The sequence below is a fragment of the Notamacropus eugenii genome, chromosome 6, assembly GCF_028372415.1.
Source record: "Notamacropus eugenii isolate mMacEug1 chromosome 6, mMacEug1.pri_v2, whole genome shotgun sequence".
In the NCBI taxonomy this organism is placed as follows: Eukaryota; Metazoa; Chordata; class Mammalia; order Diprotodontia; family Macropodidae; genus Notamacropus; species Notamacropus eugenii.
In genome coordinates, this window is record NC_092877.1 from 76,575,517 (window position 1) to 76,602,993 (window position 27,477).

The 27,477-nt window shown below is 37.1% G+C and overlaps 1 protein-coding gene across 6 annotated transcripts in view; it reads right to left on the minus strand.

Annotated features, from left to right (window-relative positions):
- Positions 1-27,477, minus strand: part of PPARGC1A (PPARG coactivator 1 alpha) — a 779,791-nt gene that overhangs the window by 106,685 nt on the left and 645,629 nt on the right. For all 6 annotated transcript variants that reach the window (XM_072620378.1, XM_072620376.1, XM_072620375.1 and 3 more), the window contains one exon: positions 24,704-24,883. In XM_072620378.1, coding sequence (XP_072476479.1) covers positions 24,704-24,883 — 180 coding nt within the window. The remainder of the gene's footprint in view (positions 1-24,703; positions 24,884-27,477) is intronic.

A 27,477-nucleotide genomic window follows, 5' to 3' on the forward strand; every position in this document is an offset into this window, starting at 1 on the left:
GCCAATTCAAGTGCCCCTCTATGAAGCTTTTCTGATGTCTTGGTGCTAATAGAGAATATTCTCTCAGACTGTATATCACTTCATTGTGTAACTTTGTAATATATATGTAATATTTTAGTATATATTTCTTTATGTTTATCTTGTCTTCATACTAGTCTGTATACGACAGATGATAAAAATGATTGATCAGTTTTTGAGGGATCTCTTCTAGAACAGTACTGGCCACATAGGTGCTAACCACATGCTTGAAGAATCAACTACATGCCTGAGGAAAGGATTTTAAGAAAAGAGGATTCGGGGGTGGAGCCAAGATGGTGAAGTAGAAGGACAACATGTAAGAGCTCTCCCCTGAAAGCCCATCAAATACCTGTAAAAATGACTCTAACCAAATTCTAGACCAGCAGAAGCCACAAAATAACAGAATGAGACAGATTTCCAGCCCAAGGCAGCCTGGAAGGCCGACAGGAAAGATCTATTGCACTGAGCTCAGAGTGGAGCTCAGAACAGCCTTGGCCACATGGCATAGCAGGGACAGGACTGGAGCAGACTTCAGGGTGCCATTGGCAGCAGCTGTGGTTCTCAGATCCCTCAAACCACAAATACCAGAGACAGCTTCATAGGTCAATGAGAAAGCTCTTTGACCTGGGTGAGAAGGGAGCAGGGTCCTCCTGCCCTAGCCCTGGCTGCAGGTGGCCCCAGGCAGCAGCAGCCTCCATTTTTGGAGTCCTCAGCCTAAAGACCTTGGGGGAATGGAGCTGCAGATCTGGGTCTCAGCCCCGAATGGTGGCCCTGAGGTGAGGAGGAGCACTGGCCTGGTGGAGCTGGTGGAGGCTCTGGAGAGGGGATTCTTCTCGCAGACCCTGGGCAGAAAAGATTGCAGTAGCTCCCAGAACAGAGCACAGGCTCAGAGAAGGGTAAACTCCTCTCACTTGATTGTGCCACCTTGGAGGAACTGAGAATTTATAGGTTCCCAGAGTATACCTTCTTCTTGACAAAGGACTTAGAAGTCAAGTAACTGTCTAGGAAAATGCCCCAAAAGGGGGAAAAATAAGACTATAGAAAGTTACTTTCTTAGTGAACATGTTTCTTCCATCCTTTCAGATGAGGAAGAGGGATGCAGACCTGTCAGAGGAAGTCAAGCCTTCTGCATCCAAAATCTCCAAAAAAACTATGCAATGATCTCAGGCCATGAAAGAGCTATTATTAAGATAATATTTGTAACTCTTGAAACTTTTCTCAGTATTTGGGTATTTGGAGGGATTACACATACATACACACACATGCATATATACATGTATATGCATGTGTGTACATATATATAGATAGATAGATACATCTATCTATCTATCTATCTATCTATCTATCTATCTATCTATCTATATATATATATACACAGAAAGGGCACAGGTCAAGTTGAATAGGAAGGGATGATATCTAAAAAAATAAAATTAAGGGGTGAGAGAGGAATGTATTGGGAGGAGAAAGGGAGAAATAGAATGGTGCAAATTACATCTCTCATAAAAGAGGCAAGGAAAAGCTTTTTCAATGGAGGGGAAAAGGGGGGAGGTGAGAGGGAAAAAGTGAAGCTTGCTCTCATCATATTTGGCTTAAGGAGGGAATAACATGCACACTCAATTTGGTATGAAAATCTATCATACACTACAGGAAAATAGGGGAGAAGGGGAGAAGTGGGGTGGGGGGATGATAGAAGGGAAGGCAAATGGGAGGGGGGAGTAATTAAAATTAAACACTTTAGGGGAGGGACAACATCTAAAGAGACAATAGAATAAATAGGGGGAAGGATAGGATGGAGGGAAATATAGTTAGTCTTTCACAACATAACTATTATGGAAGTCTTTAGCAAAACTACACATATCCATCCTATATTGAATTGCTTGCCTTCTCAGTGGGGATGAGTGGGGAGGGAGGAAGGGAAAGAAGTTGGAACTCAAAGTTTAAGGAATGACTGTTGAGAACTGTTTTTGTATGCAACTGGGAAATAAGAAATACAGTTAATAGAGTATAGAAATCTATCTTGCCTTACAAGAAAAGAGAGAAGATGGGGATAGGGGAAGGGAGGGTTGTGATAGAAGAGAGGGCAGATCGGGGGAAGGGGTAATCAGAATGCAAGATGTCTTGCAGTGGGGGAGGGGAGAGATGAGGAGAAAATTTTTAAATCAAAATCTTGTGGAAATAAATGTTGAAAACTAAAAATAAATATTTTTTTTTTTAAAAGAGGATTAGATTTGGTTTAACTGAACTGGGTTTTAATCTACAGCTCTAGTCCCAAGGAAGTCAAGGCACCTAAAATCCTTTGGCTTCAGTATCCTTGTCTGTAAAACAAGAAGTCTGTACCAGATGATCTCTAAAAACTCTAAATTCCATGAAACATGTTAGTTATGATTATTCATGCAAGATGGGATGGAGGGGATTGTGTCTGAAAAAAACTGTTTAGTACAATCCAAGTGAACTGCTACACAAATATGTCATAGAGTAGATGATCTGACTAAGTTCTGATATCAAATAAGAAGTCAGCTGTGTTTTTATTGTCTTAATTATTGTTACCCAATTTTTTAAGGAAGTGGGCTACTTAGTAAAAGAGATTCATTATCACCAAAATCAGTTCCTTTGTCATGAGAGGGCCTTTTGCCAGATGTATTTCCTAATAAATAAAGCCTACTCTGCATAAGTTATCATAGCATTTCTTTTTATTAATACTTTAGTGATATAGTCTTTTTTTTAGGGTTTGAATTTCTCTTTTTTATTATTAAATTACTTTATTTCTTTTCAGTGTTCTACAATCACTTCCATATATCTTAGATTTTTTCCGCTCCTTCCTCCTCCTTCCCCCTTCCCTCCTCACTCCCTCCCTGAGACAGTATACAATTTTATATTGGTTCTACACATATATTCCTATTAAATACATTTTCACTTTAGTCATGTTTCATAGAAGAATTAAAATGAATGGGAGAAATCATAAAACAAAACAAAACATAATACAAAAGAAAATGGTCTGCTTCATTTTGTGATCAAATTTGATAGTTCTTTCTCTGAACGTGGAAGGCATTTTGCCTCAAGATTCCATTGGAAATTTTTTAAGTCGTTGCATTGCAATGAAGTACTAAGTCTACCAGAAAAGTCCAACTGTGGTTGTTTCTGTCTACAAAGTTCTCTTGGTTCTACTCCTTTCTCTCAGCATCAGTTCATACAGGTCTTTCCAGGCCTCTCTGAAGTCTTCCTCTCCATCATTTCTTATAGCACAATAGTATTCCATTACATTCATATACCACAATTTATTCAGCCATTACCCAATTGATGGGAATCCCCTTGATTTTGAATTTTTGATCACCACAAAGAGAGCTGCTATAAATATTTTTGTACATGTGGGGCCCTTTCCCATTTTTATGATCTCTTTGGGATACAGTCCTAGAAACAGTACTGCTGGGTCAAAGGTATGCACATTTTTGTAGCCCATTGGGCATAGTTCCAAATTGCTCTCCAGAATGGTTGGATGAGCTCACAGCTCGACCAACAATGAATTAGTGTTCCAATTCTCCCACATCTTCTCCAACATTTATCATCTTCCTGTTTTGTCATTTTAGCCAATCTGATAGGTGTGATGTGGCATGTCAGAGTTCTTTGGATTTGCATCTCTCAAATCAATAGTGATTTAGAGTATTTTTCATATGACTATAGATAGCTTTATTTTCTTCCTCTGAAAACTGCTTATTCATATCTTTTGACCATTTATCAATTGAGGAATGACTTGTATTCTTCTACATTTGACTCAGTTCTCTATATATTTTAGAAATGAGGCCTTTATTACAGACAGGAGTTGCAAAAATTCTTTCCCAATTTTCTGCTTCCTTCCTAATCTTGATTGTATGGGGTTTGTTTGTGCAAAACTTTTTGATTTAATATAATCAAAATTATCCATTTTGCACTTCATAATGTTTTCTGTCTCTTATTTAGCCAAAAATTTCTCCATTCTCCATAAATCTGATAAATACACTATATTTTGCTCCACTAATTTGTTTGTAGGATCAATATACCTAGATCATGTACCCATTTGGACTTTATTCTTGTGGATGGTGTCAGGTATTAGTCTATGCGCAGTTTCCACCACACTATTATCCAATTTTCCTAGTATTTGTCAAACAGTGAGTTCTTATCCAAGTTGGGGTCTTTGGGTTTATCTAGTGAAGTAGTCATTGAAGAACATATGAAGACTACTTGAGCCTGTCTTCTGAATTTAACTAAATACAATGATACTCCATGAATTGGCAACATTGAGTTGCCATTAAAGTAGTAGAGGGGAATTATAGGAAGATGGCAATATGTTAAGACTTAGAGAAACCTTTGTCCCCAACAAGTCCCACAACAAAGCTCTAAAAATGCATCAGAAGAAACACTGATAAAGAGAACCAAAGAAAAAATGTCTATAGCCTCCTCTATAGAGTTCAGGTCTGTACAAAGGGACAACCACCAGAATCCTATAGAGGCTTTGAGTGGAGACAATCCAGAGTAGGTAGAAGGCAAAACTCTCACGTTCAGCCCATATTTACAAGAAGAATATAGCATCAGACTGATTTCTAGCAGAGGAACCAAGCAGTTTATGCCCAAGCCACAATGGAAAAGGTCATATCAATACCTAGGAAGCAAAGCACATGGGATCTCACAAAAGTCATGTTATCAATGTAATCAGCAATATCTGGTTGGTACCTAAAAAGAACAGAACCATTTCCAAGTTGCAATGTGCAAAGAGAAGGAGACAGGGAACAAAACTTAAGTTGAGCTAACAGGAGTCTGAGTCAAAACCCAGGAATTTCTGTAGAAAGTTGAGAGTAGTCAGCTACCATACGCAAGACCAAGCAGAAACTACTCACAACATCCTAGAATACTGAAAGGGAAAAAAAGTAAGATTCAGACACAAGGTCTTAAACCAGAAACTGAGACTGGATATCAGTAAAGAGAAGAAAATACCAAATAGAATGAAATACTCGAGATTGTGAGAAGAGCAAGAGGTAAACCTAGCAGAAGAGAGTCATTCCATAGCAAGTTCAAGTAGAGACTCAGAGAAGAAAATGTTCTGGCCATAAGCACTATAAGAGTGTCAGAAAGAAAGGAATGGTATATAAAATGCAAAGTTGAAGGAAATGATAGAGAGAAAAAAATTGCAAGGAGAATTCATAGCTAAGAACAGAGAATGGAGTAAACCTACTGGAGAAACAGATATTCTAAAAACTAGAATGGGACAAATAGAAAGTAATGATTCCATGAGACAACGAGACATATTAAAAGAAATTCAAAACACTGGAAAAAACTTCCAGAAAATAAAAAGTCATATGCTATCAAAAACAACTGACATGGAAAACTAGTCAAGGAGAAAGAATCTAAGAATCACTAAATTACCTGAAAGTAATTACCAAAAATTAAGCTGATACCATATTTTAAAAAATCATAAATGAAAACTTCACAAATACTTAAAATCAGAGAGTAAAATGAAAAAAAAGCTCCTGAAATGAAACCAAAATGAAAACTCCTTAGGATATCATGGTCAAAATCCAGAACTTCCAGGTCAATAAAAAGATAAATATTGCTAATAGTCAAAAAGAAAAAGCTCAGTTAGCAGGAAGTAACAGTGAGGATCACCCAAAACCTGGCAGTTTCAGTTATGAAGGACGGGGATAGACAGGACTATGGTATTCCAACAGTCAGAAGAAGAAGGCTCACAACCAATAAACCATCTACCAAACTTTGCAAGAAATGTGACAAACCCATCCACAAAACAAGAGAGGATAGAATAATGGATTAAAAAGCAGAATCTGAAAATATGCTCTTTACAAGAAACGTAGAAGATTCACAGGTGTCATCCTCTAGTTAATCTGACTGGAACAACATCTTTTATTCTTCAGGAAAGTTTTAAAAAACAGGTGCTACAGTAGAAAATAGATTTGAACTTAGAGGACATGACTTTGAATGTTGACTCTGCTTTTGTGTTCATCCATGTAGCCCTGGGCAAGTTACTTCCCTTACATGGGAATGCTGTTTCCTTATCTACAAAATAAAAGCGTTGAAGTAGCTGATCTCTAAGATTCTTTTCCATCTCTAAATCTGATGACCTGAAGAATAAGGTCAGGGTCAAATACCAAAGGATCTTCAAATTTCAGCTCTAGAAAATTTCAGCCTTAGAAGGTACCTCTGAGATCATCTTGTCAGTCCTGAATAATTAAATTTGCCAGACATATGAAACCAACTCTTTAAATTATATAATTTCACAATATTAGAGCTAGACAAGGCCTCTAATCTCACCCTCTCATTTTACAGATGAGAAAACTGAAGCCCAAGTAGAAGAAATGATTTGGCAGAGGTCATAGAACTAGTAAATAGTAGAATTGGGAAGTGAAATTTTTTTACTAGTCTGACTTCAAAGCTTGGGTATTAAAATAATGATAATGATGATTTTGATCAGAGGTTCTGTAAAATGAATTTTTTATTTTAAACATTATGAACTTTACTTTTATATTGTCCTTTAACATAGCAAGATACTCTTTGGAGTTGTTGGGCTATGCAGAAATATTTTCCTTTCCAATAATGATCCTATATGACTCATTTCTTCAATTCCTTTCCCTACTTTTGAGTTTCTTTGTTGTTGTTTTTCTCCTAGCAGTCAGTTGTACTTATAGCTAATAAAACTTTGTTCCTTATAGTAGCCCTTCTCTTCTTTCCAAATTATTCTAAGCTAAGAAAACTTGTTAGGATAATTTGCAAAGTGAGAGAATAAAGATTCTAAGCGAAACTTGAGGGACTCTAATCTGAGTAAAGTACATGTGGTTTATCAGAAATTATTTTAGCTGCCCAGGGACTTCTCTGGCTTACTAACTAAAATTGCCAGAAAAGTGACCTCTGGATAAATGAGTTGTTACTCTAATAGAATGGATTTGGCAAACATCACAAAATAAAATACATGAATAGGGAACTTTCGGGGGCTTTTTGGCAGCACTGAAACGGGTGTAGTTATGACTGATGATCAACTAGTCTCTGCCTAATGTTTGATAAGCATTGGGATTGTTGTTTTGGTGTCTTTCACCACAAGAGAAGACTAAAAATCGCTGGTGGAGGTTATAATCTCTTACTGACTCAGAGAGGGAAAACATTTGCCATTTAAAACCAAGTGGAAAGAGGCATGTATCACACTATCTAGATCCTAGGACTTACTTATCTGTCAGGTACAGGCAGCATCCAGTTACCTCCCAAATGCATCTAAAAAGAGAAATCTCTTCAGCTATATGTGGACAGAATTTCTTTGTCAAAATTTTGGTTTGAACAAATATCACAGAGTAGTTTAGCACAGATAGGATTTGTCCCAAGAGAAACTGACACAAATTCCTTTCAGACAGGAAATGCCTCCTCAGCTATAGAGCTAGGACGGCCAGGTGATGGGATTATGAGTGCTGGAAAGTAGCATTACGACCCAAGGTACCTCTTAAATCTGTTGGAAACAGAATGCTAAAATTTGTGACTATTAGCAAAAGTCTCTAATACAGTACAGTATCCTCATATGCAGAAAGGCAGATGCTCCTATAGACTCAGTCCAAGTTGTGGGCGTGTGGCTTGGGTGTGAGAGCACCCAGCTAAATTTGTGAAGCTAACCATGCCAGCAGGGCTCACATTGATTTATGGAATAAGATGAGAGCCACTACAAAGCACCCTGGAGTATAGCACAGAGCAAGGCAGGGTGTCCCTGCCTAACTATGTGCTGGCAATACACAAGAGGATCCTGACATGAAAATATTTTTGGAGAGAATCTGAATTGGCTAGGATCCCTTGACACTGAGAAAACTATGTCTGGAATACGTATGTTTCAATATCACATTTCAATATCATATCGCAAATGAAGTGGCCCACAGGGTAGAGAGCATCCTTAGGAAAAAAATCCATCTAAAACTAAAACCATTAGAAAGGATATTGATGCAACAGAGAGAACATATTCGCTACCTTTGAACTGTGTGGAAATTACTAATAACCTTACTTATATTTCTTGTCATATGCTTGCTTAACACTATATAATTCACAAAATGTTAGCATATAAATTATATCCCCCCAAGTTTACTAAGCACCTATGATATGAAAAGCATGGTGCTATGTAAGGAAAGAGAGGAAAAGCTAGACATGATACATACCATGCACCAGAGGACCTTATGTAATCGAATAGGGGGGATCAGTAATGGCCAAACCACATAAGTGTGATGAGTCAAAGGAGAGAGATGCAGATACAAAGTGCATCTGGAAAATATGAAGAGGGAAGGGAGGGGCTACCTTCTGCAGGGAGGTATAACAGTTTCATGGTGGAGGTGACATCTAAACCAAGCCATAAAGAAACTCACCAAAGTGGAATGAAGAAGCAGCACATTCCAAACACACTGTATGGTTTATTCCAATACATGGAAGCTTAGGTCAGAGAGTATAGCCCAGTTTGATTGGAACACTGAGTACATGAAAGTTGGGATTACAGGTTGAGGTCCAACTCTGAGAGATCTTTAAATGCTTGGTGGAGTTTTGTATTTTAGCCTAGAGCAGGGTTTCTTAACCTGGGGTCTACAGACTTGTTTTTATTACTATTTTGATAATTGTATCTCAAGACAATTTGTTTCCTTTTGTAATCCTACGTATTCTGTTTTACTCATGTCAAAACTCTCTGTTCTGGCTTCAATAAATTACTGAAGGGGTTTATGATACAAGATTCCAGTGAGACATCTAAATTTTATTTTAAAGAAAAAGGAACCTATGAGATAAAATATCCAGTGTGTCACAGTAGCCAAAAGCTTTTCATTCCTTCTAGCTGGACTGGAATATTATTCCCAGAGCAAAATGTCAGTAGGGCTAAACCTGTACAAGACTCTTCACATTGAAATGAACCTAGTACACTGAGCCAGCATTGCAGAATTCCAAGCATCCGAAGCTCACATAATGAATGGTCATCCTGTGAACTGTCCACTGTCTTCCTTTCTGAACTTATTCCTTGCCTCCCCTCTTCACCTGGCAAGCTCAATGCACGAAATTATTGATTACTTTGGTATACTGTGTGCATTACCCATAGCAAGCCCATTCTAGAAGGAAGGTGCTTCCAGGAGCTCATGATGGAAGCATATGTTTGATTTTTATCTTATCAATACTATGTAATTAGTAGTTATCAGAGGTAGAAAGATTTCTCTCTCATTGATAAGTCAGGGCATGCCACAGGCTTGTCAATGCTATTTGTCATACTTCATTGGGGAGACTCAAAGAATTATACAAATGCCATTACAAAATTAGAAAACAGAATCTAAGATATGTTTCAATTTGGACCCTTACTATGAAGCAACTAGTTATTTCTCTAATAGGAAATTATGATTGCACATTTAAGGGATGAAATGAAAAGAATTTCAATAACTGTTCTTCCAGAGTTTTAAAGTAATAAACTTAAGAGGAAGAAGAGGAAAAGGTAAAATTGTAAATATAATGATTATGATGAAGATAAACTAGCTTTTATGTAAATTTAAAGCATGTAAAGTCTATACATGTTACCTTATTTGATCCTCAGAAGAACCTTGAGATAGATAGCATTATTATCCTCATTTTATAAGTAAAGAAACTGAAACTGATAAAAGTTAAAGACTTGTTCAGAGTCACATAACCAGTAAGTGTCAGAGGCAGGACTGGAACCCAGGTCTTCCTCACTAGGTGGTAGAACACTCAGAGCACTGAAGAGTCAGGAAGACCCAAGTTAAAATCCTGCTTCAGCCACTTACCTCCTTCAGCATGACCTCCTTCAGTTTCACTTTCCCCATCTGTAGAATGGAGATAATAGCAGTGCTTACCAAATCATAAAATTATAAATGTTATTTATTATTATTATTATTATTATATACCAAAAGATATGTGACTTCTGTTATCCAACAATTTGGGGGAAAATATATTCTAAAAGTTCCAAAAAGTAGAACAATGTTTACTATTCCCTTCCTGTGTTTTGTTAGATGTTTGGCAGTAATATCAGTGCCTACAAACCTAGTCACAACAGGACCCAGCCGTTGATCCATAGTCTTCTTTCAGGGCTCAATTAGCTAGCTAAGCACCTTTCCTTCTTCTCTCTCTCTCCCTTTCTTCCTTCCCTCCTTACCTCTCTCCATTCATCTCAAGACACAAATCTTCCTGCTTTCCTTTGTTCTTCCCTTCCTTCCTTTCTTTCTTCCTTCCTTCCTCCCTTTTCTTTTTCCTTTTCTTCCTTCCTCCCTTCTTTTCTTTTTCCTCCTTTTTTCTTCCTCCCTTCCTTCTTTCCTTCCTTCTTTCCTTCTTTTCTTCCAAGATGTTAATTTGGATCAATATTTCTCCTTAATATGGCTTACTGTTATGAAAGGGCAGTAAGAACAAAGCAACTGATTGTTGACTAGTCTATAAGTGTGGTACTGAATGAATGTTAAGTGGGATGTGAAAGCGATAAGAAAATCTGCCAGAGTTACGTTAGAGAATTCAATAGTGGTTGCTACTGCACTAATGTGCATCATAAGAATAGTGAAATCCACATTTAAAAATGCCATACATGCCCCCACCCGCAAAGTCATCAAGCATAGCTTGAAAATTCCATTGGGCAAGAGAAAAACATACCAGAGAAGTCAATTAGCTTTCACTCTGGGAAAGAAGGCATTCCAAAATGGGGGTGGGGTAGAGGGGTATGGAAATCCTGCCAGAAATGCCACCTTCACAAAAGGACTCACTACCCACCAAAAGGAAGTACCACTTCCCCATTTTGGGGTACCCTCTCGACAATTCCTGGGGGAAAATGTTTGATTCAACATTATCGTAAGCAAGAGTACGACTCTATTTATGTGACAAGTTGACAACATACAATTTCATGCTTGTTGAACTGATCGGTGTTATATATTCACTGTGAATATTACGAAGGCTCACCATTATAAATATGAAACAGTATACACTTATTCAAAATAACTCCACCAGTAGCAATTTATAGCCTGCTTGTTTGTGTACTTATGAAGTCCAAATGCCACCTTAAGAAGCTGCAGCTCACAAAAACAGATGTGCAGTGTGACTGTGACCAAAATGGATTTACGATGACCTATGTGAAAGGAGGCTATTACATTTTGGTCTGCATGGCAGCTGACACTAGTTTGTATTTAGATATGTGACTGGTGGGAACATTGTGTCCTTAAAGGCCTGTTTAAACACAGGCCAAGACATTTGTCTAGTGGACTAATTATTTTACCACTGTTCCAAGCAAGTATTATTTTTCTTTTTCTCTCAAAAAAAAAAAAGGCACACACATTTTCATGAGTTTAGTAAAGATACAGTAAGTACTTTTAAAACCTGGCCCTTCCAGGTGATATGCTGTCATGCCTTCTGGAATGCCCGCATAACAGGATTGTGCAGAGATCATTTGCACTTTTCTGATCAGGTGCCTAGGAATGGTGCAAGGCCACCAGAGTCATCAAACAATAAGCTGTCATTTAGAGGTGGCATTTTCCCCTCTTCTTTCCTGCTTTTGAAAGCAAATTTCAACCAATGATAGAAGAGGATACTTCAACAAGACACATAGAAACTTATCAGGAAGAGAACAAGGAAAAACCAAACATAATGCTGAAACTCAATTTCAAGAAAATAGCAAAAGTATTTCCCCTAAACAATTGAGGAGGATATCTGAAACTGCAAAAACTGTCTATATTGTTTGAGAGTTTATAAATCAGGACCAGCTACTTTATGGTTGTTTCTATATGACTTTGTAAAAACTCTTGGTTCTCATTATGGCAGTCTTTTTGGTAGCCTTCAGAGCTCTAGCAACACATGCTTGTAAAGTCTGCCAAACCTAAATTTCTCATTTGTACATGGCAAAATTCAACCCAAAGACATTTAAAAGCAAAATGGAGACTGAAGTTTCTTTAGATGATTCTTTATTCACTTTAATAAGCCTCCTCCTCTTGTTTTGTGACTTATACATTCTTTTGAGCCTTTGAAATGAGAGGTCTCATTTAATTTTTCAGTTTCCTTGGGCTTTATTCTTCTTAGAAAGTTTGCTATCCAAAATCTGCATCAGTTTCTTTTCGTATTTGCTGTCCAATTAAAGAGAAGATGTTGTGTCCATGTACTATGCCCATCCCATAAGATAACACAGTCACATATGATCATTTATCAGAGACTTGGAGCTCTTTTTGACTTGGTTCTTTTTCCTGTGATCTCCTATGTATGAACTGCTAGGACTAGCAATCTGCAGCCTTGTTTGGAAGGCTATCTTAATCTGAGCCTAACCATCTCCTCTTTTGTCACAGAGCAATATTTTGCAGTGAAATCCCATTTGCCACAATACAACTCACTCTGAGTCACATTTTAGAACAATGTAAGTATTCTTGGTGCATCTAGAACACATCAAACATCTAATGTAGCGCAATTATCATTCCAATAATCTACTTATTAGTCTCCGATGATTTCAGTGCCTTCCTTAGATCCTTGCCAATAAAGCTGTCCACTGTACATTTTTGCCTGAAGCATTTTAGTTTATGTTCCAGACAGGCTGCTATCCTGTTCACACCATCCTACTCCTCCTAGGTGCTTTCCTCAGTTTCATTTTTACCATTATACTAACTAGAACATTAAACACAATGTTTAAGTTCTATGTTAAATCACAATCACTTCCTATTAGCTGTTCCAAGCTACCCATTTTTATCAACAGTTACTTTATTAAATCCTTAATAATATAGATGGAATAGTTAGTTAATTTGTGTGTTGAGCCATGGATGTTAATTTGTAAACATAATAACATACTGCAATCATTTGCATAATAGCATTTTAATCTTTTTAGTAAAAGCTGTAATTCCCTACAAAGTACACTGCGGTAGAAACTAAGTGACTATTGGTAATAATAAAAAAGGCCTTAAAATTCTGATCCTATTACGGGGCTGGAACATACCCAAACTGCTTCCATAATCTCTGGAATGTTACTGTTCTCTGATTTAGGTGTCTGTGTCAAGAATAAAAATGAAGTATAACTGGTAGCCGTAGACTATTTCCTAAATGTAATTTAGTATTCACTAAGCACCAGCACTTTGCAAATAGCTCGGAGGCTTTCCTTCAAAGTTCAGAGCTCTAGTTATGCATATTGTGGGAAGTACACCATGCAGCTCACCTCTAAACTCTGTTGTGCTGAATAGATGGCTATGATAAATCATGCTGATTTAGCACAGAAGGGTATCAAACATCAAGGATTTGACTACACTGTTGGTGCCCTCTTCCAAATATATTCCCCTACTTCCTTGCCTTCTATTTGTTTCCCCACCTCCAAAATGGTACACATTCTTAGAATGCCTGCCTCTGGCTACTAATTTGGGAGGGAAACAAAATTTAAAGTTGGAGGGAGAGAGATGCTAAAAGAAGCCAGTTGAGGGAAAAAAATCTCTATAGGAGGTTCAGTCCTCTAGAAACCCATTAACACCAGTCACAAGACTGGCAAAGAAAACATTGCTAGTTGTTTAAAAGTCAGGCCAAGTCATTTTACGCAAGATCTGGTAATTCATTAATCAATCTGGCTGCAAACTTTGAATGAATAACCTGCAGTTGTAATGGAGAGGACCAAGCCCGCAAAATATTGGCATTTATAATGTGAAGCTATGCAAATTATCTAATGATTTTTACAAAAAAAAAATCCTACCACCACACTGGAACAAACTACTTCAAACGGATAAGAAGTCATTTATCTATATAAAAAATATTCCTTTGCCAAGAAGAAAGTATTCATTTTGCTGTGGATCTCTTCTGTTTTCTCTCTGTTCTCATTCTTGCTTTTTGTAATTCAGCATCTTTGGCAGGCTACAGTAAAACACAGTAGCCTACTTAGCTTTCAAAATATACTTCATAGAGCACTGTTGTGAGAGTAAGAGTTTAAAAATGTAGCAGCAATGTTCTTCATCATCTTTATATTAAAAATCAATTCATTTTATAGGAACAGCAACAAAATCTGGCATTATTAGCTGAGCAGATTCAGTAATTTCAGGGATTTCTTAATTTTGTTGTATTTTTGAAATGTTCCAGTCTTTTACAGAGTAGACTTTGCGGTTCATCATTTTTATTAATTTTTGTCTTCTGTTCTTATCGAAGACAGAATCTGTTTATTTGAGCTGATGTGACACTACTTAGGTATCATGCATATATACATGTAAACATACACATATCATGTCTACATAGTAACAAAAATGCTTGTGATGCTATTGTATAAATAAGTAGTGTGTCCTGAATCCTAGCACTAAAGACATTAATAACTTTAAAACAGGTTATAATATTCTTTAAGAAGCAATGGAAATCATACCAGTTCCTTCAAATTCTTGCTGACAATATTCCTGTGTTACAATTTCAGCCCTTATAGGATGTGCACTCATTAACTCTTTCTGGCTAAAAGGGAGTAATTGCGTCACTAGAATCTAAGACCTGAACTAATGCACTTCCACAGTTTCTAAGTTCTTATTTAACAGGAAGAAAGAGGAACAAGCAAATAATCTAACTTGAGATTTTTTTTACCTCTCTGAAAGCAAAAAAAGCATAGGTTTCAAATCATGAAGCCTAATACTAGAGATCTTTATATCATGTACTGTCCTGCCCAGATGATGCAGCTTTTGTGACCGAGATTTCTGAAGTTCTCTTCTGTTTATAAAAGCCACTACTAAGAAGTTAGTGATGGAGAAAGTTGACTCTGCAATTAGCTTCCTGTGACTTACTATTTCCAGGAGCTTATGCCAACAGGCACAGCCCTGTGGGGAAGGACTCCTAAATCATATATTTCCAATGGTCAGCATAGCGGAAGAGGGAAAAAGGGTGATAAACCAGATGTCCCCAAGATAAGCCAGATGTTATCAAGTCAAGAAGTATAAAACAATGTTTAACTGCTCTTTGCAGATGACTACACACACACACACACACTTTCACATTTCATGCTAAGGCAACAGAGCTAGAAAGGAAAGTAACATACAAGTTGAGTCAGATTGCAGCTCTCTCACTAGTGACTGTCAAAGACTTCCAGGCTAGACCTTGAAATGGTCTATAACTGTACGATAAGGGCACCATAACAATCAGAAAAGGTTCCCCAAATCTCCAGGACTTTCAACATTCTGTAATTTACCTAGTCAGAATAGTTATCTTCTTGCTCAAATGATTATGATTTCATAATTTATAAAATATGCTTCATAAAAATATCATTACTGAATATACAAAAATCTGGTTCCTCGACACACTTTTAATTAAACCAATGAACAAGTATTTATCAGTTCAAACTGGAAAATAAGTCAGAGACACATACATGAATTCTTTCCACAAATGTTTAAGGTGAATTGAGTTGGGAGGTCTTAATTCCACATTGGATTTATCTTTTTAGCATTTTTAAACTTAATTAACTAAAACACTTCATTAACTCATATATATGGAGTTGGAAGGATCATCAGACATTATCAAGTCCAACCCCTTATTTTACAGATGGGGAAAGCAAAGTCCAAAAAGGTAGTGATTTGCCCAAGGTCCTCCAGACCTTCATTATATTCTTCCTTGGATTTAAATTTATAGCTGTAAAAGTTGTGTCATCCCAGCAGAATGTAAGCTAAAGGGCTGAAGTCATTTTTTGTCAAGTAGCAGAGCCTGGCATGCAGTAACTGTTTAAAAAAGTCTATTAAACATTTGTCAGAAGCTGGAAATCAAAGAATTTTCTTCCATGGAGATTTTCAAAGAACCAGCAGACAACTATGCACCTACCTTAGTTTAAATGGAATTTTGATGAGATGACCTTTCAAGATAATGTTAACCCCACCAAGGTAACTTCAACATCTAATGTTGTTGCTTTGAAACTATCGATACTTTTCTAGGGCTAAAGCATATTTAATTTCAATTAAATTCAATTTAAAGGACTTAGAAGTCCAACCTCTTCTTCAGTACCTTAGGTCTGGAATTTCTTTGATGTGTCCCTTCTTCACTATTCCCCTATTTCTACCATGGTCTGTGCCTCTATTAGCTGAAAGGGCTTGACAGTTACAGTGACTTGCTGAGAGGGACCCTTCTACATACTACCAGTTGTCCTTCCTTAAACAATGATTTTCCTTCTCATAACTGATCCTTGATCCCTGTTTTCCTAGATCTTCATGTCCCAACCACTTTGCCTAGGGTTTGATGACCCTTCATAATCAGGCCCCACCAGACATAATCAGCTTGGTCATTTCACTCTAGCTGCATGCAGGGTAGAACAGAATGACATAGAAAGGGCACTAAACTTGAAGATCTGAGACCCAGCTCTTCTTGTGCTTAGCTGTATGATTACTGCCAAATCCTTTAGACTTCTAGCTCATTTTCTTCATCTGTAAAATAGGGGTAATGATACTTTTACTAAATAGCAATCGTAATAATAATTGGCACTGATATAGTGCTTTAAGGTTTACAAATGATATGATTATCTATCTTGATTTTCAATAATCCTATAAATTATTTTTTAATGAGTATGGACCCATGATTTCATTGATGTGGGAAATTCCTAGTGCAGAAATTCCCTCCATTTATATAGCCTGGCAACTTGTCTATACTTTACATAGCTGCATGGAATTCTGGGAGGCTAAAGGACTTATCCAGTGTCATACGATTTGAATGAGAGGGAGCTTGATTACAAAGCCAGCCCTTTCTTTGCTATGTCATGTTACCTCTTACAAAGGAGTACTCTTCAGGTACCATTTTACTCACAAATAAACTGAGACTCAGAGAGGTTAATAACTGAGCCAGACAGCATCAGGGGCCAGATTCCAAACTGTTTTTGCTCATTACTAAGACCAATGCTCTTTTTGCTACACTTGTTCATGTTCAGCCTCCTATCTACCACACAAGTTTATAAAGGACTTATAAAAGAGCTATCTCAGCAAATGAATAATTTGTTCATTCTTTCAGTCTTACCCTCTATCTATTCAAATTTCATCCATTCTTCAAGGCTTAGCTCATGTCCAATATCCTTTATGAAGATCATCCATTTCTGTTTCCTTAACTCCTATGGCATGCAGTCTGCACCACATAATTTGACCTTGATTAGTCTTGTGCATACGATAATTATTTCATGAAAGTTTATATTGAGTCTCTCCCCCATTAGATTTTAAACTCTTTGAAGACAGATCATTGTCTTAAACTTCGGCTCTACATGCTATGTCATCTACCATATTCGTAAGCATAAAGTAGATGTTCAGCAAATACTCCTTGGATAGTTGAATGGTCCAGAATTTTTAATGTATTCCACTAATTATTTGATCTCAAAAGAAAGATGAGATGTGCAAATTTGGAGATATCTCCACTCCAAATGTTCATGTGGACTCTCTATGCCTGATCTGTGGTAGAGCCTTCCAAGCTTATACTGGCCTGATCAACCACAGTAGGTCACACTGTACCTTGACACCAGAGTCATTCAGGTCCTCTTCAAGAACAAAGAACAACAACCAATCATGTTTCAGCTGATGTGGGAATTGGAGTGGTACAGAACCTTCACAATAATATGGTCCAGTGGCCCTTTCATTTTTCAGCTGATAATCACAGTTATTCTAAAGTACTTTAAATGTTGCAAAGACTTTTACAATTATTGTCTCACTTGATCCCCGCAACAACTCTATGATGAAGGTGTTATATTTATCCCAGTTTGACAGATAAGGAGAAAACTGAGGCCCAGAAAAGTCAGGATTCAAACCCAGATCCACTGACTTTATCCTCCTTAATGATACATATATAGGTTTTTGCTGTTCAGTCGTTTGTCCAGTCGTGTGTGACTCTTCATGACCCCATTTGGGGTTTTATTGGCAAAGACACTAGAGTGACTTGCCATTTCCTTTTCCAGCTCATTGTCCAGGATAGCTAGCAACTGAGATAGTCTGAGGTCAGATTTGAACTCAGGAAGATGAAGTTTTTTGACTCCAGGCCAGTATCTCTATCCAATGCACCACCTAGCTGCTCAAAATGTATGTAGATGTAGATAGACATAGATGCAGACAGACGCATAAGATTTCTGTGTTGCAAGCCTCTTCTCTATACCCTACCATCATCCTCTATAGTCTTAAGCATAAAGTAGATATTCAAATACATGTATGTATATGTACATATGTATATACACATACACACATGCAATACATATTTAACATAATAGATATACTACACATCATATATAACTATAATATATATGCATATATGTGTATATCAAATAATTCAAGAAAAATGGGAATAATTACTCTTTTTTACAAGTTTATACATGAACACAATTATACAGCAAATCTACTAGTTATCAAACAACACAACTGGTAATACTGGCAGACTTCCACTTGCCATCACTAACAACTACCCTCAGAACACCTAGCAAGTCACATTCTCACAACATCGTACTCATTTCCAGTGTCCTCAAGCATCCTAAGCAGCCTCATTCAGAAATAACGGAAGCATGAATGAATGTCCCCTATTCAGTTGTACAGAGATATTAAAGAAAGTGTCAAAATAAAATAGATCCAGAAGAAGCAGCGTATTAAAACTGACCCTATACTACACATATTTACACACTGCTTCCCTATTAAAAGTAGTCCTTTATTCTCTACCTTTGAACAATGCACAAAGGCAAGTAAAGGAAGGAAGTTATGTTGCAATATTTTGAAACATAAATCATGTTGCCAGCTGGTCCAGAGACAGCATCCTGTTTTCCTTTTACAAGTATCCTAGGCACTAGAGGCTCTACCTTCAGCCTTTTGCTACAACTTTCCAAAGTCGTGATGAAATTACACCTGGACACCTGCATTTACATATTCAAACAGTGGTAGTGCAAGAAGAAACACTCGTTTGTGTGTCTAGCTACTTCACCTGAATGTACAAATGTGCATTGAAACAGCTTTGTGTATGTCCAGGAAATCTTTTTTCTACATTTTGCCTCTTAACTGGTTTAGTTATTTCACTGCGCTTAATTGAAATTGAATGGCCACACAGGAGGTGGCAAAAGGGAGCTCTTATCAGAAACTTTTAGTACAATTTTTAAATCTTGCTACCTGAATTTTTGTGATTTTTAACAGAGAAAAAGAAAAACACACACACACACACAAACCAACATCATAGCCTTTAAGGCAGGGCTTTGAAAAGGGTTCCAGAAAACTTGTGTTCCATTTTCAGTGTCCTAGGACAAGGCATTTAACTTCTTTGTGCCTTATTCTTTCCAAAGGGAGATTCATCAGACTTGTGATAGAGGAACTACAAAGAAAAGTCTATTTAGCTTTGCACAATATTGTGCTTTGCACAATACCAGGTATAGGTGGTCACTGAGTACTTTTTTGGATTTGGTGACTTAAATTGAGATCCTTGGAAGAAAAGCATACATTCTTATAATAGATTTAATAGATAAGTGACATACGTTCCTTGAAATAGCTTGAATGCAATTCTTGCTATTTGTCAATTGCTAGAATATGATTCTATAGGAAGACATGGAATAAAAGTATATTAACCGTACTCAAATAATTCTTTTACTAAAGTTTGCTACACCATTGCTACAAATAATCACATGAAGGAAACACTGTATATTTGTCATGTATACAATGGAAGAGACAGTGTCAATATTTAGTAAAGTACTCTCAGATGTAGGCCATCAAAACTCTTGCTCTGCGAAAGTGTATATATACACACATAATATGTATGTGTAACATAATATACGTGTGTATATACATATATGCATATGCATATATACATATATAGATACATATCTATCATATATGCCATATTATATGCAAATATACTCTATGTAAATATATACACATATATACTGAATATGTATATGTGCATGTATATATATATTCAGTATATATATGTGTGTATATATGTATGTATATACACTGGGGGAGGGCGTTGCTACTCTCTCAAGGAGAGCAACTAGCTAGCAACTCAAATTTTGTTATCTAATGCTCAAGGGATTTCAAATAGTTATATATCATCCTAGGTACCACGACTGTTAATACTTTACCTTGTTCCTTAAAAACTTGATTTTCAGAAATCTAATTATGGTCTGATGTTACTCTGGATGACCTGGGGTCTTCATAGTTTTACAAGAAAGTACTGGTTAGTGCCTTATTCAAAAATCAATGAAATACAGAAAACTAAACTTTTCCCCCTCCCCAGCTCCCTAAAAACCCAAATTCTTGACAGTTGAATCTTAAGTAGGAAGTATAGGAGCAAGGGAGTTCCCTCTGTACCAACTAAGTATCAACCTAGAGATATTTAACCAAAGAACCAAAGATCCCAATAGTATCAATATAAAACTTCACAAAAATAGAAGTAGGCTCTATATCCTTAGACAGCAATTTAATGAGAAAGGTTTGCCTGTGATGTTGATTATTTGCCCTCTGTTTTTGTTTTTTTTGATCCAAACAGTATCTCTAAAAATATGCTCACCCAATGTTGAAGAACTATCTTTTAAATTAGAGCTTATTGAGGCCCTATCTAATCACTGAAGAATTCAAATTCAATAGAAGTGATTATCCTTTCCTTCTTTCTTTTTTCATTCTTTATTTCTTTTTCTGTATCTGACTCTCTCTTTCTCTCTCTTCCTCTCTCTCTCTCTCTCTCTCTCTCTCTCTCTCTCTCTCTCTCTCTCTCTCTCTCTCTTTCACACACACACACACACACACACACACATATCTGTTTATTTAATGCAGCGTGACTTAAAATTGCCCTGTAACCTGACAAGTGTATTGAATGAAGAATGTTCAATTTACCAGTTTTAACCAGCCAAATCCTCACATGAACTTTTTAAGACCCAACTGAGAAGCCTGGGAAAAAATGACTAACCACAAATCTCCAGGGTTTCCTTCACTTTTTTTCCCTTACCCACATTTCAATGATAAGCATTGTGAGTTCTGACACCTCACAAGATCCCCAGTCTCCCACATTTTCCCATTGTTTTTATTCCAGTCTCTGACAAAAAAGTGGCCCTTCCTTCTCCTTGAGAAGATCAAGCCTTTCACCTGTGTCTTTAATCACCTTTCCTTCCATCTCCTCTGGAAGTGTGCCTTATTGATCACACAGTCTCTCCTGTTCAATCTTTTCTTACTTGTTATCTACTTCTCTATTGCCTACCAACATGCCTAAGGCTCTTCGATCCTTAAAAAATTCTTCACTTGACTTTGCCATCCCCCCATTCATACTCCTTTTCCTCTCTCTCCTCTCCTCTCACCCTCCGTGCCCTTTAGCAGACAAACTTCTAAAACACAAAAACCATCTTATTTATTTATTTATCATATCCTTAATTTGCAAGCTCCTGCAGACTAGCTCCTATACTACTTCAATGAAACTGATGCCTTAAGGATTACTGATGAGCTCAAGTGCCAAAATCAGATTGCTTCAATTCTCACTTTCCTTGATATCGCTGATGCCTTTGACAATACTAACCATTCCCTTCATCTGGATTTTCTATCCCCTGGGTTTTGTGCTACCATCCCCTCCTAACTATGCCCTGAGCAAAGTGATCACTCCTTCTTAGTCTCCTTTTTAAATCATTATTCATGCCCCACCTCCAAACTATGGTTGTTTTCCAAGATCTGGGTCCTCTTCTCGTTTTTCTCTATATCCTCTCTCTGCGACTTTATCACATGTCATGGGCAAGTATCATCTCCATGGAGGTGACCCCCAATTTTTTATATCCATATCTATTCTTTCTCTTAAGTGAGAGTGCCACCAACCACCTTTCTTAGATAGTTCCGTTTGCTCCGCAGACTCAACTTACCCAAAGCACAATGAATTATCTTACCCTGAACATGCCCATTCTCCAAACATTTCTATTTCTGTGGAAGGTACCATATTTCTAGTCATTCAGGTTATCAATCTAGATGTTACCCTTGACTTTTCCCTCTACCTTACCCACAATACCCAATCAAGTGCCAAATATTGATTATACTTCCACAACATCTCTCCTGTCTGTCCCATTTTCTCCTCAGAGGGCTGGGAAACCTGGTCAGGGTTTCTTCACATTTCAACTGGAGTATTGCAATTGTCCTAATTATCTTAAATGGCCTCTCTTTTTCTGGTCACTCTGTTCTCCAAGCCATTCTCCACAAAGCTGCCCAAATCATCTTCTTAAGGCACAGATCTGACAATGTTACTATTCAAATATATTTAGTCTCTCCCTATTGTCCTTAGGATAAAATGTAAACTCCACAGCTTGGCATTTAAAGGCCTCAACAAACTGACTCCCACCTATCTTTCTAGATTTATTGAATAGACTCTATATTCAATTCACTTCACATCTTTACTAAGTACACATTATGTTAATGGAACTGTGCTAAGGTGCTCGATATATTAGGAAAAACATGAGATAGTCATTGACCTCAAAAAACTTACATTTTACTGGGGATGGGGAGGGGATATGGCATATACCTGGGTAAGTAATCACTAACTATATTCAGAATAATGTGAAGTAGTTCAAGAGTGAAAAGTCAGTAACAATGAGGGGAGCAGGGCATCAGGAAAGGTCTCATGAAAGAAACTAAGGATTCTCGGAGACAGAGATGAGGGAAGAGGGTGATACATAAGGGAGTATGACATGTTACAGTCAGACCAGTCTGCTAGATGTTCTCCTTCTACATTTTATTCACTCCCCCTCAGTGACTGTACAAGGTGTTTCTGTTGCCTGCCTCCTCACTTCCACCTAGCAGAATGCCTAGCTTTTTTATTATTCAATTTGAAGAGCTATTCCTGATTGAAACCTCAGTTGTAGCATTCTTTCCCATCTCCCATTATCTTATATTCATTTATACATTTACATGCTGTATTTGCTAGTAGCGTGTATACTTCCTAGAGCTTGGAAACATCTTCCATTTTTGTTGTATACCCATCTAAAACAGTGCCTTGCATGTGATACACACTTAACATCTGTTGAACTGAATACTTTTCTTGCCTTTTAAAAGAAAAAGAAATTATCATAGAATAAAAGTGTCTTTAGAACAAATGTTCATAGCTGATTTTGTGTCTTTGATCCCTCTGGTGGTGTGGTCAAATCTATGGCCTCCTTTCTCAGAATTATATTTATAAATGCATAGTATAAAATAAAGATTTTTTAAGTTGAAAGGCAATCGAAAATATGGAAATAATGTTTGGTTTTTTTTTTCACATCCAAATTCAAGGACCTCCTGAAATCTACTCGCAGAGCCTTTGGAGGTTTGTGAACCCTATGTTAAGAATTGCTGCTTTAAAAGCGCGGCATGTAGTCCATTCCCTTACATTTAGGCACAACCACAAGCTAATCAATTTGGAGAAAGAAGATTCAATCCTATTTTTAATATTTAGAAGATGCTTGATATAGCTTTGTACATGATGGCTATCTTCCAGAAGCACTCTCCCATATCTTAATCAACAAACAGTTATTCATTTGAAGTCATTTGTATTTCTTATTGGTCAATTTATTAGTCCTTATTGAAGGCACTCCTTAGATTACTAACATTTGGAACCAGTGAATGAGACTATCCCAAATAAATGAAGTGTACTCCAAGGAAAGAGTATATTTTGTACAATTCAAAGGATAATAAGTTGGCAGTTAGATGAGACCATAGAACTTATCCAGTCTCAATTCCCTCATTTTATTGAAAAGGAAAATAAGGACCATGAGGATTAAGTGACTTGCCCATGGTTACATAGGCAATAAATAGTAAAGTCAGGATTTGAACCCAGTTATTAAATGTCTAAAACATTTGAACTAAAATAAATCTTAGAATCATCTATTCTAACCTCTCACTTTATAGACAAAGGCAGTTAAGCCCCGAAGTGAAGATCTTACACCTACAGTTACCTAACTAGCCCATGATAGAGCCTGGACAAACACCTGGCTCTCCTAATGCCTAGCTCAAAGCTTGTCTTTTGCTGTACATGACTGTTTCTGGAATACAGAAACTGCTAAAACTTCTTACCAGCAAATCATAGCCCATATCTGATCATTTGCTCCGGACAAATAATTCTCACAATAAAATGGGCTATGAAAAGAGATATAGAAAGCCATAACTATTCATGAATTTAGAACACAGGGATGGTTGATTTATAAATTAGTAGTGGGGTAGTGTACCTTAAAAGGAAGTGAGGTGATCTGTTTTTGAGGTATTTCCAAAATTAAGAAACAGGGAACTCTTTTTATGAAGTGCAATATGAATGTGGCAATCTAGTAGAGCCAGGGATGTGCACAATAAAATAATAAAAACAGCTCACCTACTTTATAAAGTTGGCATTTAAGGCCCTGGGTATAAAGGAGTGCATTATTCCATATTAATTTATATTGGGCATCAGTTAATGTCATGCTCAACTCTGTCTCTTTCTGTGTGATGAAGAAGACAAACAGGTTTAGATTTTGTTCTCCTTTGTCACTAATTCTCTGTCCCCAATTATTTCATAATACCATAGCATTTCATCACATGATCTTTGTAGTCTCAAAAAATAAAAACTAAAAAAATACATACACACGCACATTCATTTGCTTCCAAGTATTGGGTTTTTTGTGCTTTTTTTAACCACAAAAAGGAAATTGTCTTATGTTGATGAAAAGTCTTTTAAAGATATCCATGTAAGAAATACTCATGCTTTAGTAATTAATAACATTTTTTGAAAGGCTGATTAGGAGAAAAACAATTAAGTGTGGAATTCCCAAGAGGGACTTCTTTACCTCAAATATATTTGAAGATTCATTGCTGTACTGATTGGAAATGATTTCTGATTGGTCACTACACCATTTGAGTCCACCTAGGAAGCCGTCTGCATCCAAGTCATTCACGTCTAGTTCAGAGAGGTCAAGTTCTGGGAGATCTGGGCAAAGAGGCTGATCTTCACCTACAAGAGCAGCACACTGTAGGGGTGGGAGAGAAAAAAAAAACTTTCATTAACTAGAGGAATTTATTAAACTGCAGAAGCATGTGATAGGAATTAAGCCTGGGTTATTTCAAATGACTCTACAGAAGTTGGTTACCTTAGTCTTTAATGATGAGAAAAATATCCTATAATTTTCACTTTATTAGACAATAATAAAGGGCATTCTTTATAACCCATCAGCTACATCTCAAAGCAAAGGAGATACCTGGTTTAAGATCCAGAAAACATCTTTTCTACTAATATCTTTCACTATTATTTTCCATGGAATCTCTTTGGCTATTCATATATAGTATCATAAAAGTTCTTCTACTGTTGCTTCAAACAAGTGGTTCCCAAAGAGTGATCTGGGAACTATGGGGGTCCCAAAGATACTTTTAGGGGATCTATTTTCATAATAGAACTAAAGCATTTTAATTTCATATATAGTAAACAGCAATAGATATACCTTTCATAAGAAAAGCTCTCTTTTTAGGGGGAAGAGGGGTCTTCAATAATTTTTAAGCATGTAAAAGGGCCCTAAGACCCAAATGTTTCTTATTAATATTTGTCATTTTTCTCTAACTTGTCATGCTTTGATTTTTTTTCTTCCCAACTGAACTGAGACTTTTCAGGGGCAACTTATGCTTAGACAGTTGCCCAGGGCTACTGAAAAGTTCAGTGGCTTGCCATCAGGGGTCTTGAAGCCAGTATGTGTCAGAGGCAGGATCTGAACCCTGACCTCACTCCATACTATGCCAAACTCCCTTTAAAGATAGAACTGCTGGTTCCCTAAAAAGCAAACCTAAATTGGACTTAAATCATTCCAAAACCAAAAAGAACTAGAAAAAAATAAAGGAATTAAAAATGTAATATCCTCATCGGTGCTGTTTAAAATACTGGCTATCATGTATTGTCATCCCTATAAGTCTTTTCCTGGTAACTAAGCACTTTCTCAACTATGTCACAGAAATTCTATGTCACTCATCCAGGAATAACGGTGGAAGCACAGTGGATAGAGCCAGGCCCAGACACAGGAAGACTGGAGTTCAAATCTGACCTCAGACACTTAGACTAGCTGTGTGGTCCAGGGCAATTCATTTAACCCTGTTTGCCTCAGTTTCCTCATCTGTAAAATGAGCCAGAGAAGGAAATAACAAACCACTCCAGTATTTTTGCCAAGAAAACCTAAATGGGGCCAGAAAGAGTCAGACACAACTGAAACAAGAGAACAACAATTCCCTATAGAAAAGAGAAATCACTGAAAAATACATCAGCTGCTTTAACTTGGCATTCCTCAGTTTACAACAGTTGTAGTTCATAAGGGAGAAGCTACAGAGAAGACTCAGACTTCAGGAATCCAGGGATGCTGGTATGAAGCCACCTGAGTTACTAGGTCCCTTCTTCCTAATAGTGATTTCAATGTGAAAACTGATGCCATACAATCATTCATTTACCACGAAGCAAAATACCCTTCTTGATATTTAGGCTTTGAATAAAATAAATTTTGTGTACATTTTTTTTCCCAGAGCACCTCTGCCATCCCTGGAAGGCTACATTACATGGGTCATATGCAGCAGTTTGATCATAAGCAACATGCTGGGAACTCGGTACTTGGTAATAGAGTCAGCAGTTGGTAAGGGGTTGGGGGTGGGCTGTAATTGAGTGCCTTTCTTCCATAAGACCACCAGGCCACTGTGACATATCCAAACAGCAGTCTAAAAGGTAGGACAAAAAAAGGCAATTCTCAGAATTTAATCAGTTCCTCTATTTTTTGGTATTCCTAAATCATTAGATTCATATTATTGACCAAATTATCACTAAGCCAAGGCATGGCTGAAGCAAGCATTTAGTTCTAGTAAAACATTCACATTTGTTCCTGGAATTTTTATCTCCTCTGCTTTATACCTCCCTGTGGGCAACTCTCTTCAATTCCTGTCTACTACTCCTCCTAACTTCCAAGAAGAAATAAACAGTTCTAATGCGGGTAACTCTCTAACAGTAGCGTTACAATCTAGGATTTTTTCAAGGGTGCAAGTGAACTCTGTTACCTTACTTAAGAGATATTCTTCACTCCACCCTGCCTACACACACACACACACACACACACACACACACGGAATCTCAGAATCCAATACAAGTTTCTGTCATGAAGGTCTATAATTCAGAGACCTGGTGCCTTAAGAATCCTCAAGTGTCATTCTCATTGGTGACCAATGCAACTTGAAACCAAAACAAACCAAACTTAACTACACTGAATTTATCGATTGGTTAAAAATTCTTCTGACCCCAGAGAATATGGTAGTCTAAGAAAAGACAGTGCTTCAGGGGGAAAAGAAAAACACAGAACTATAGCAGAAACTACAAAGATTAGTAAAAATATGTTAGAGTTGAAGTGAAGTGCATACGCTTTTGCCAATGTTGACATGATAATAAAATCTATTCTTCCGAATGTAGCATTATACTGCTAATCTGAGACATATTAGGAGCAAGTGTTCCCATTATTAATTTTTATTTGGCCTTTGAATGATACCAGATTTAACAGTCCAAATCCTGTAACTGTTCTTATTTGATATACTGATATTTACCGTATCC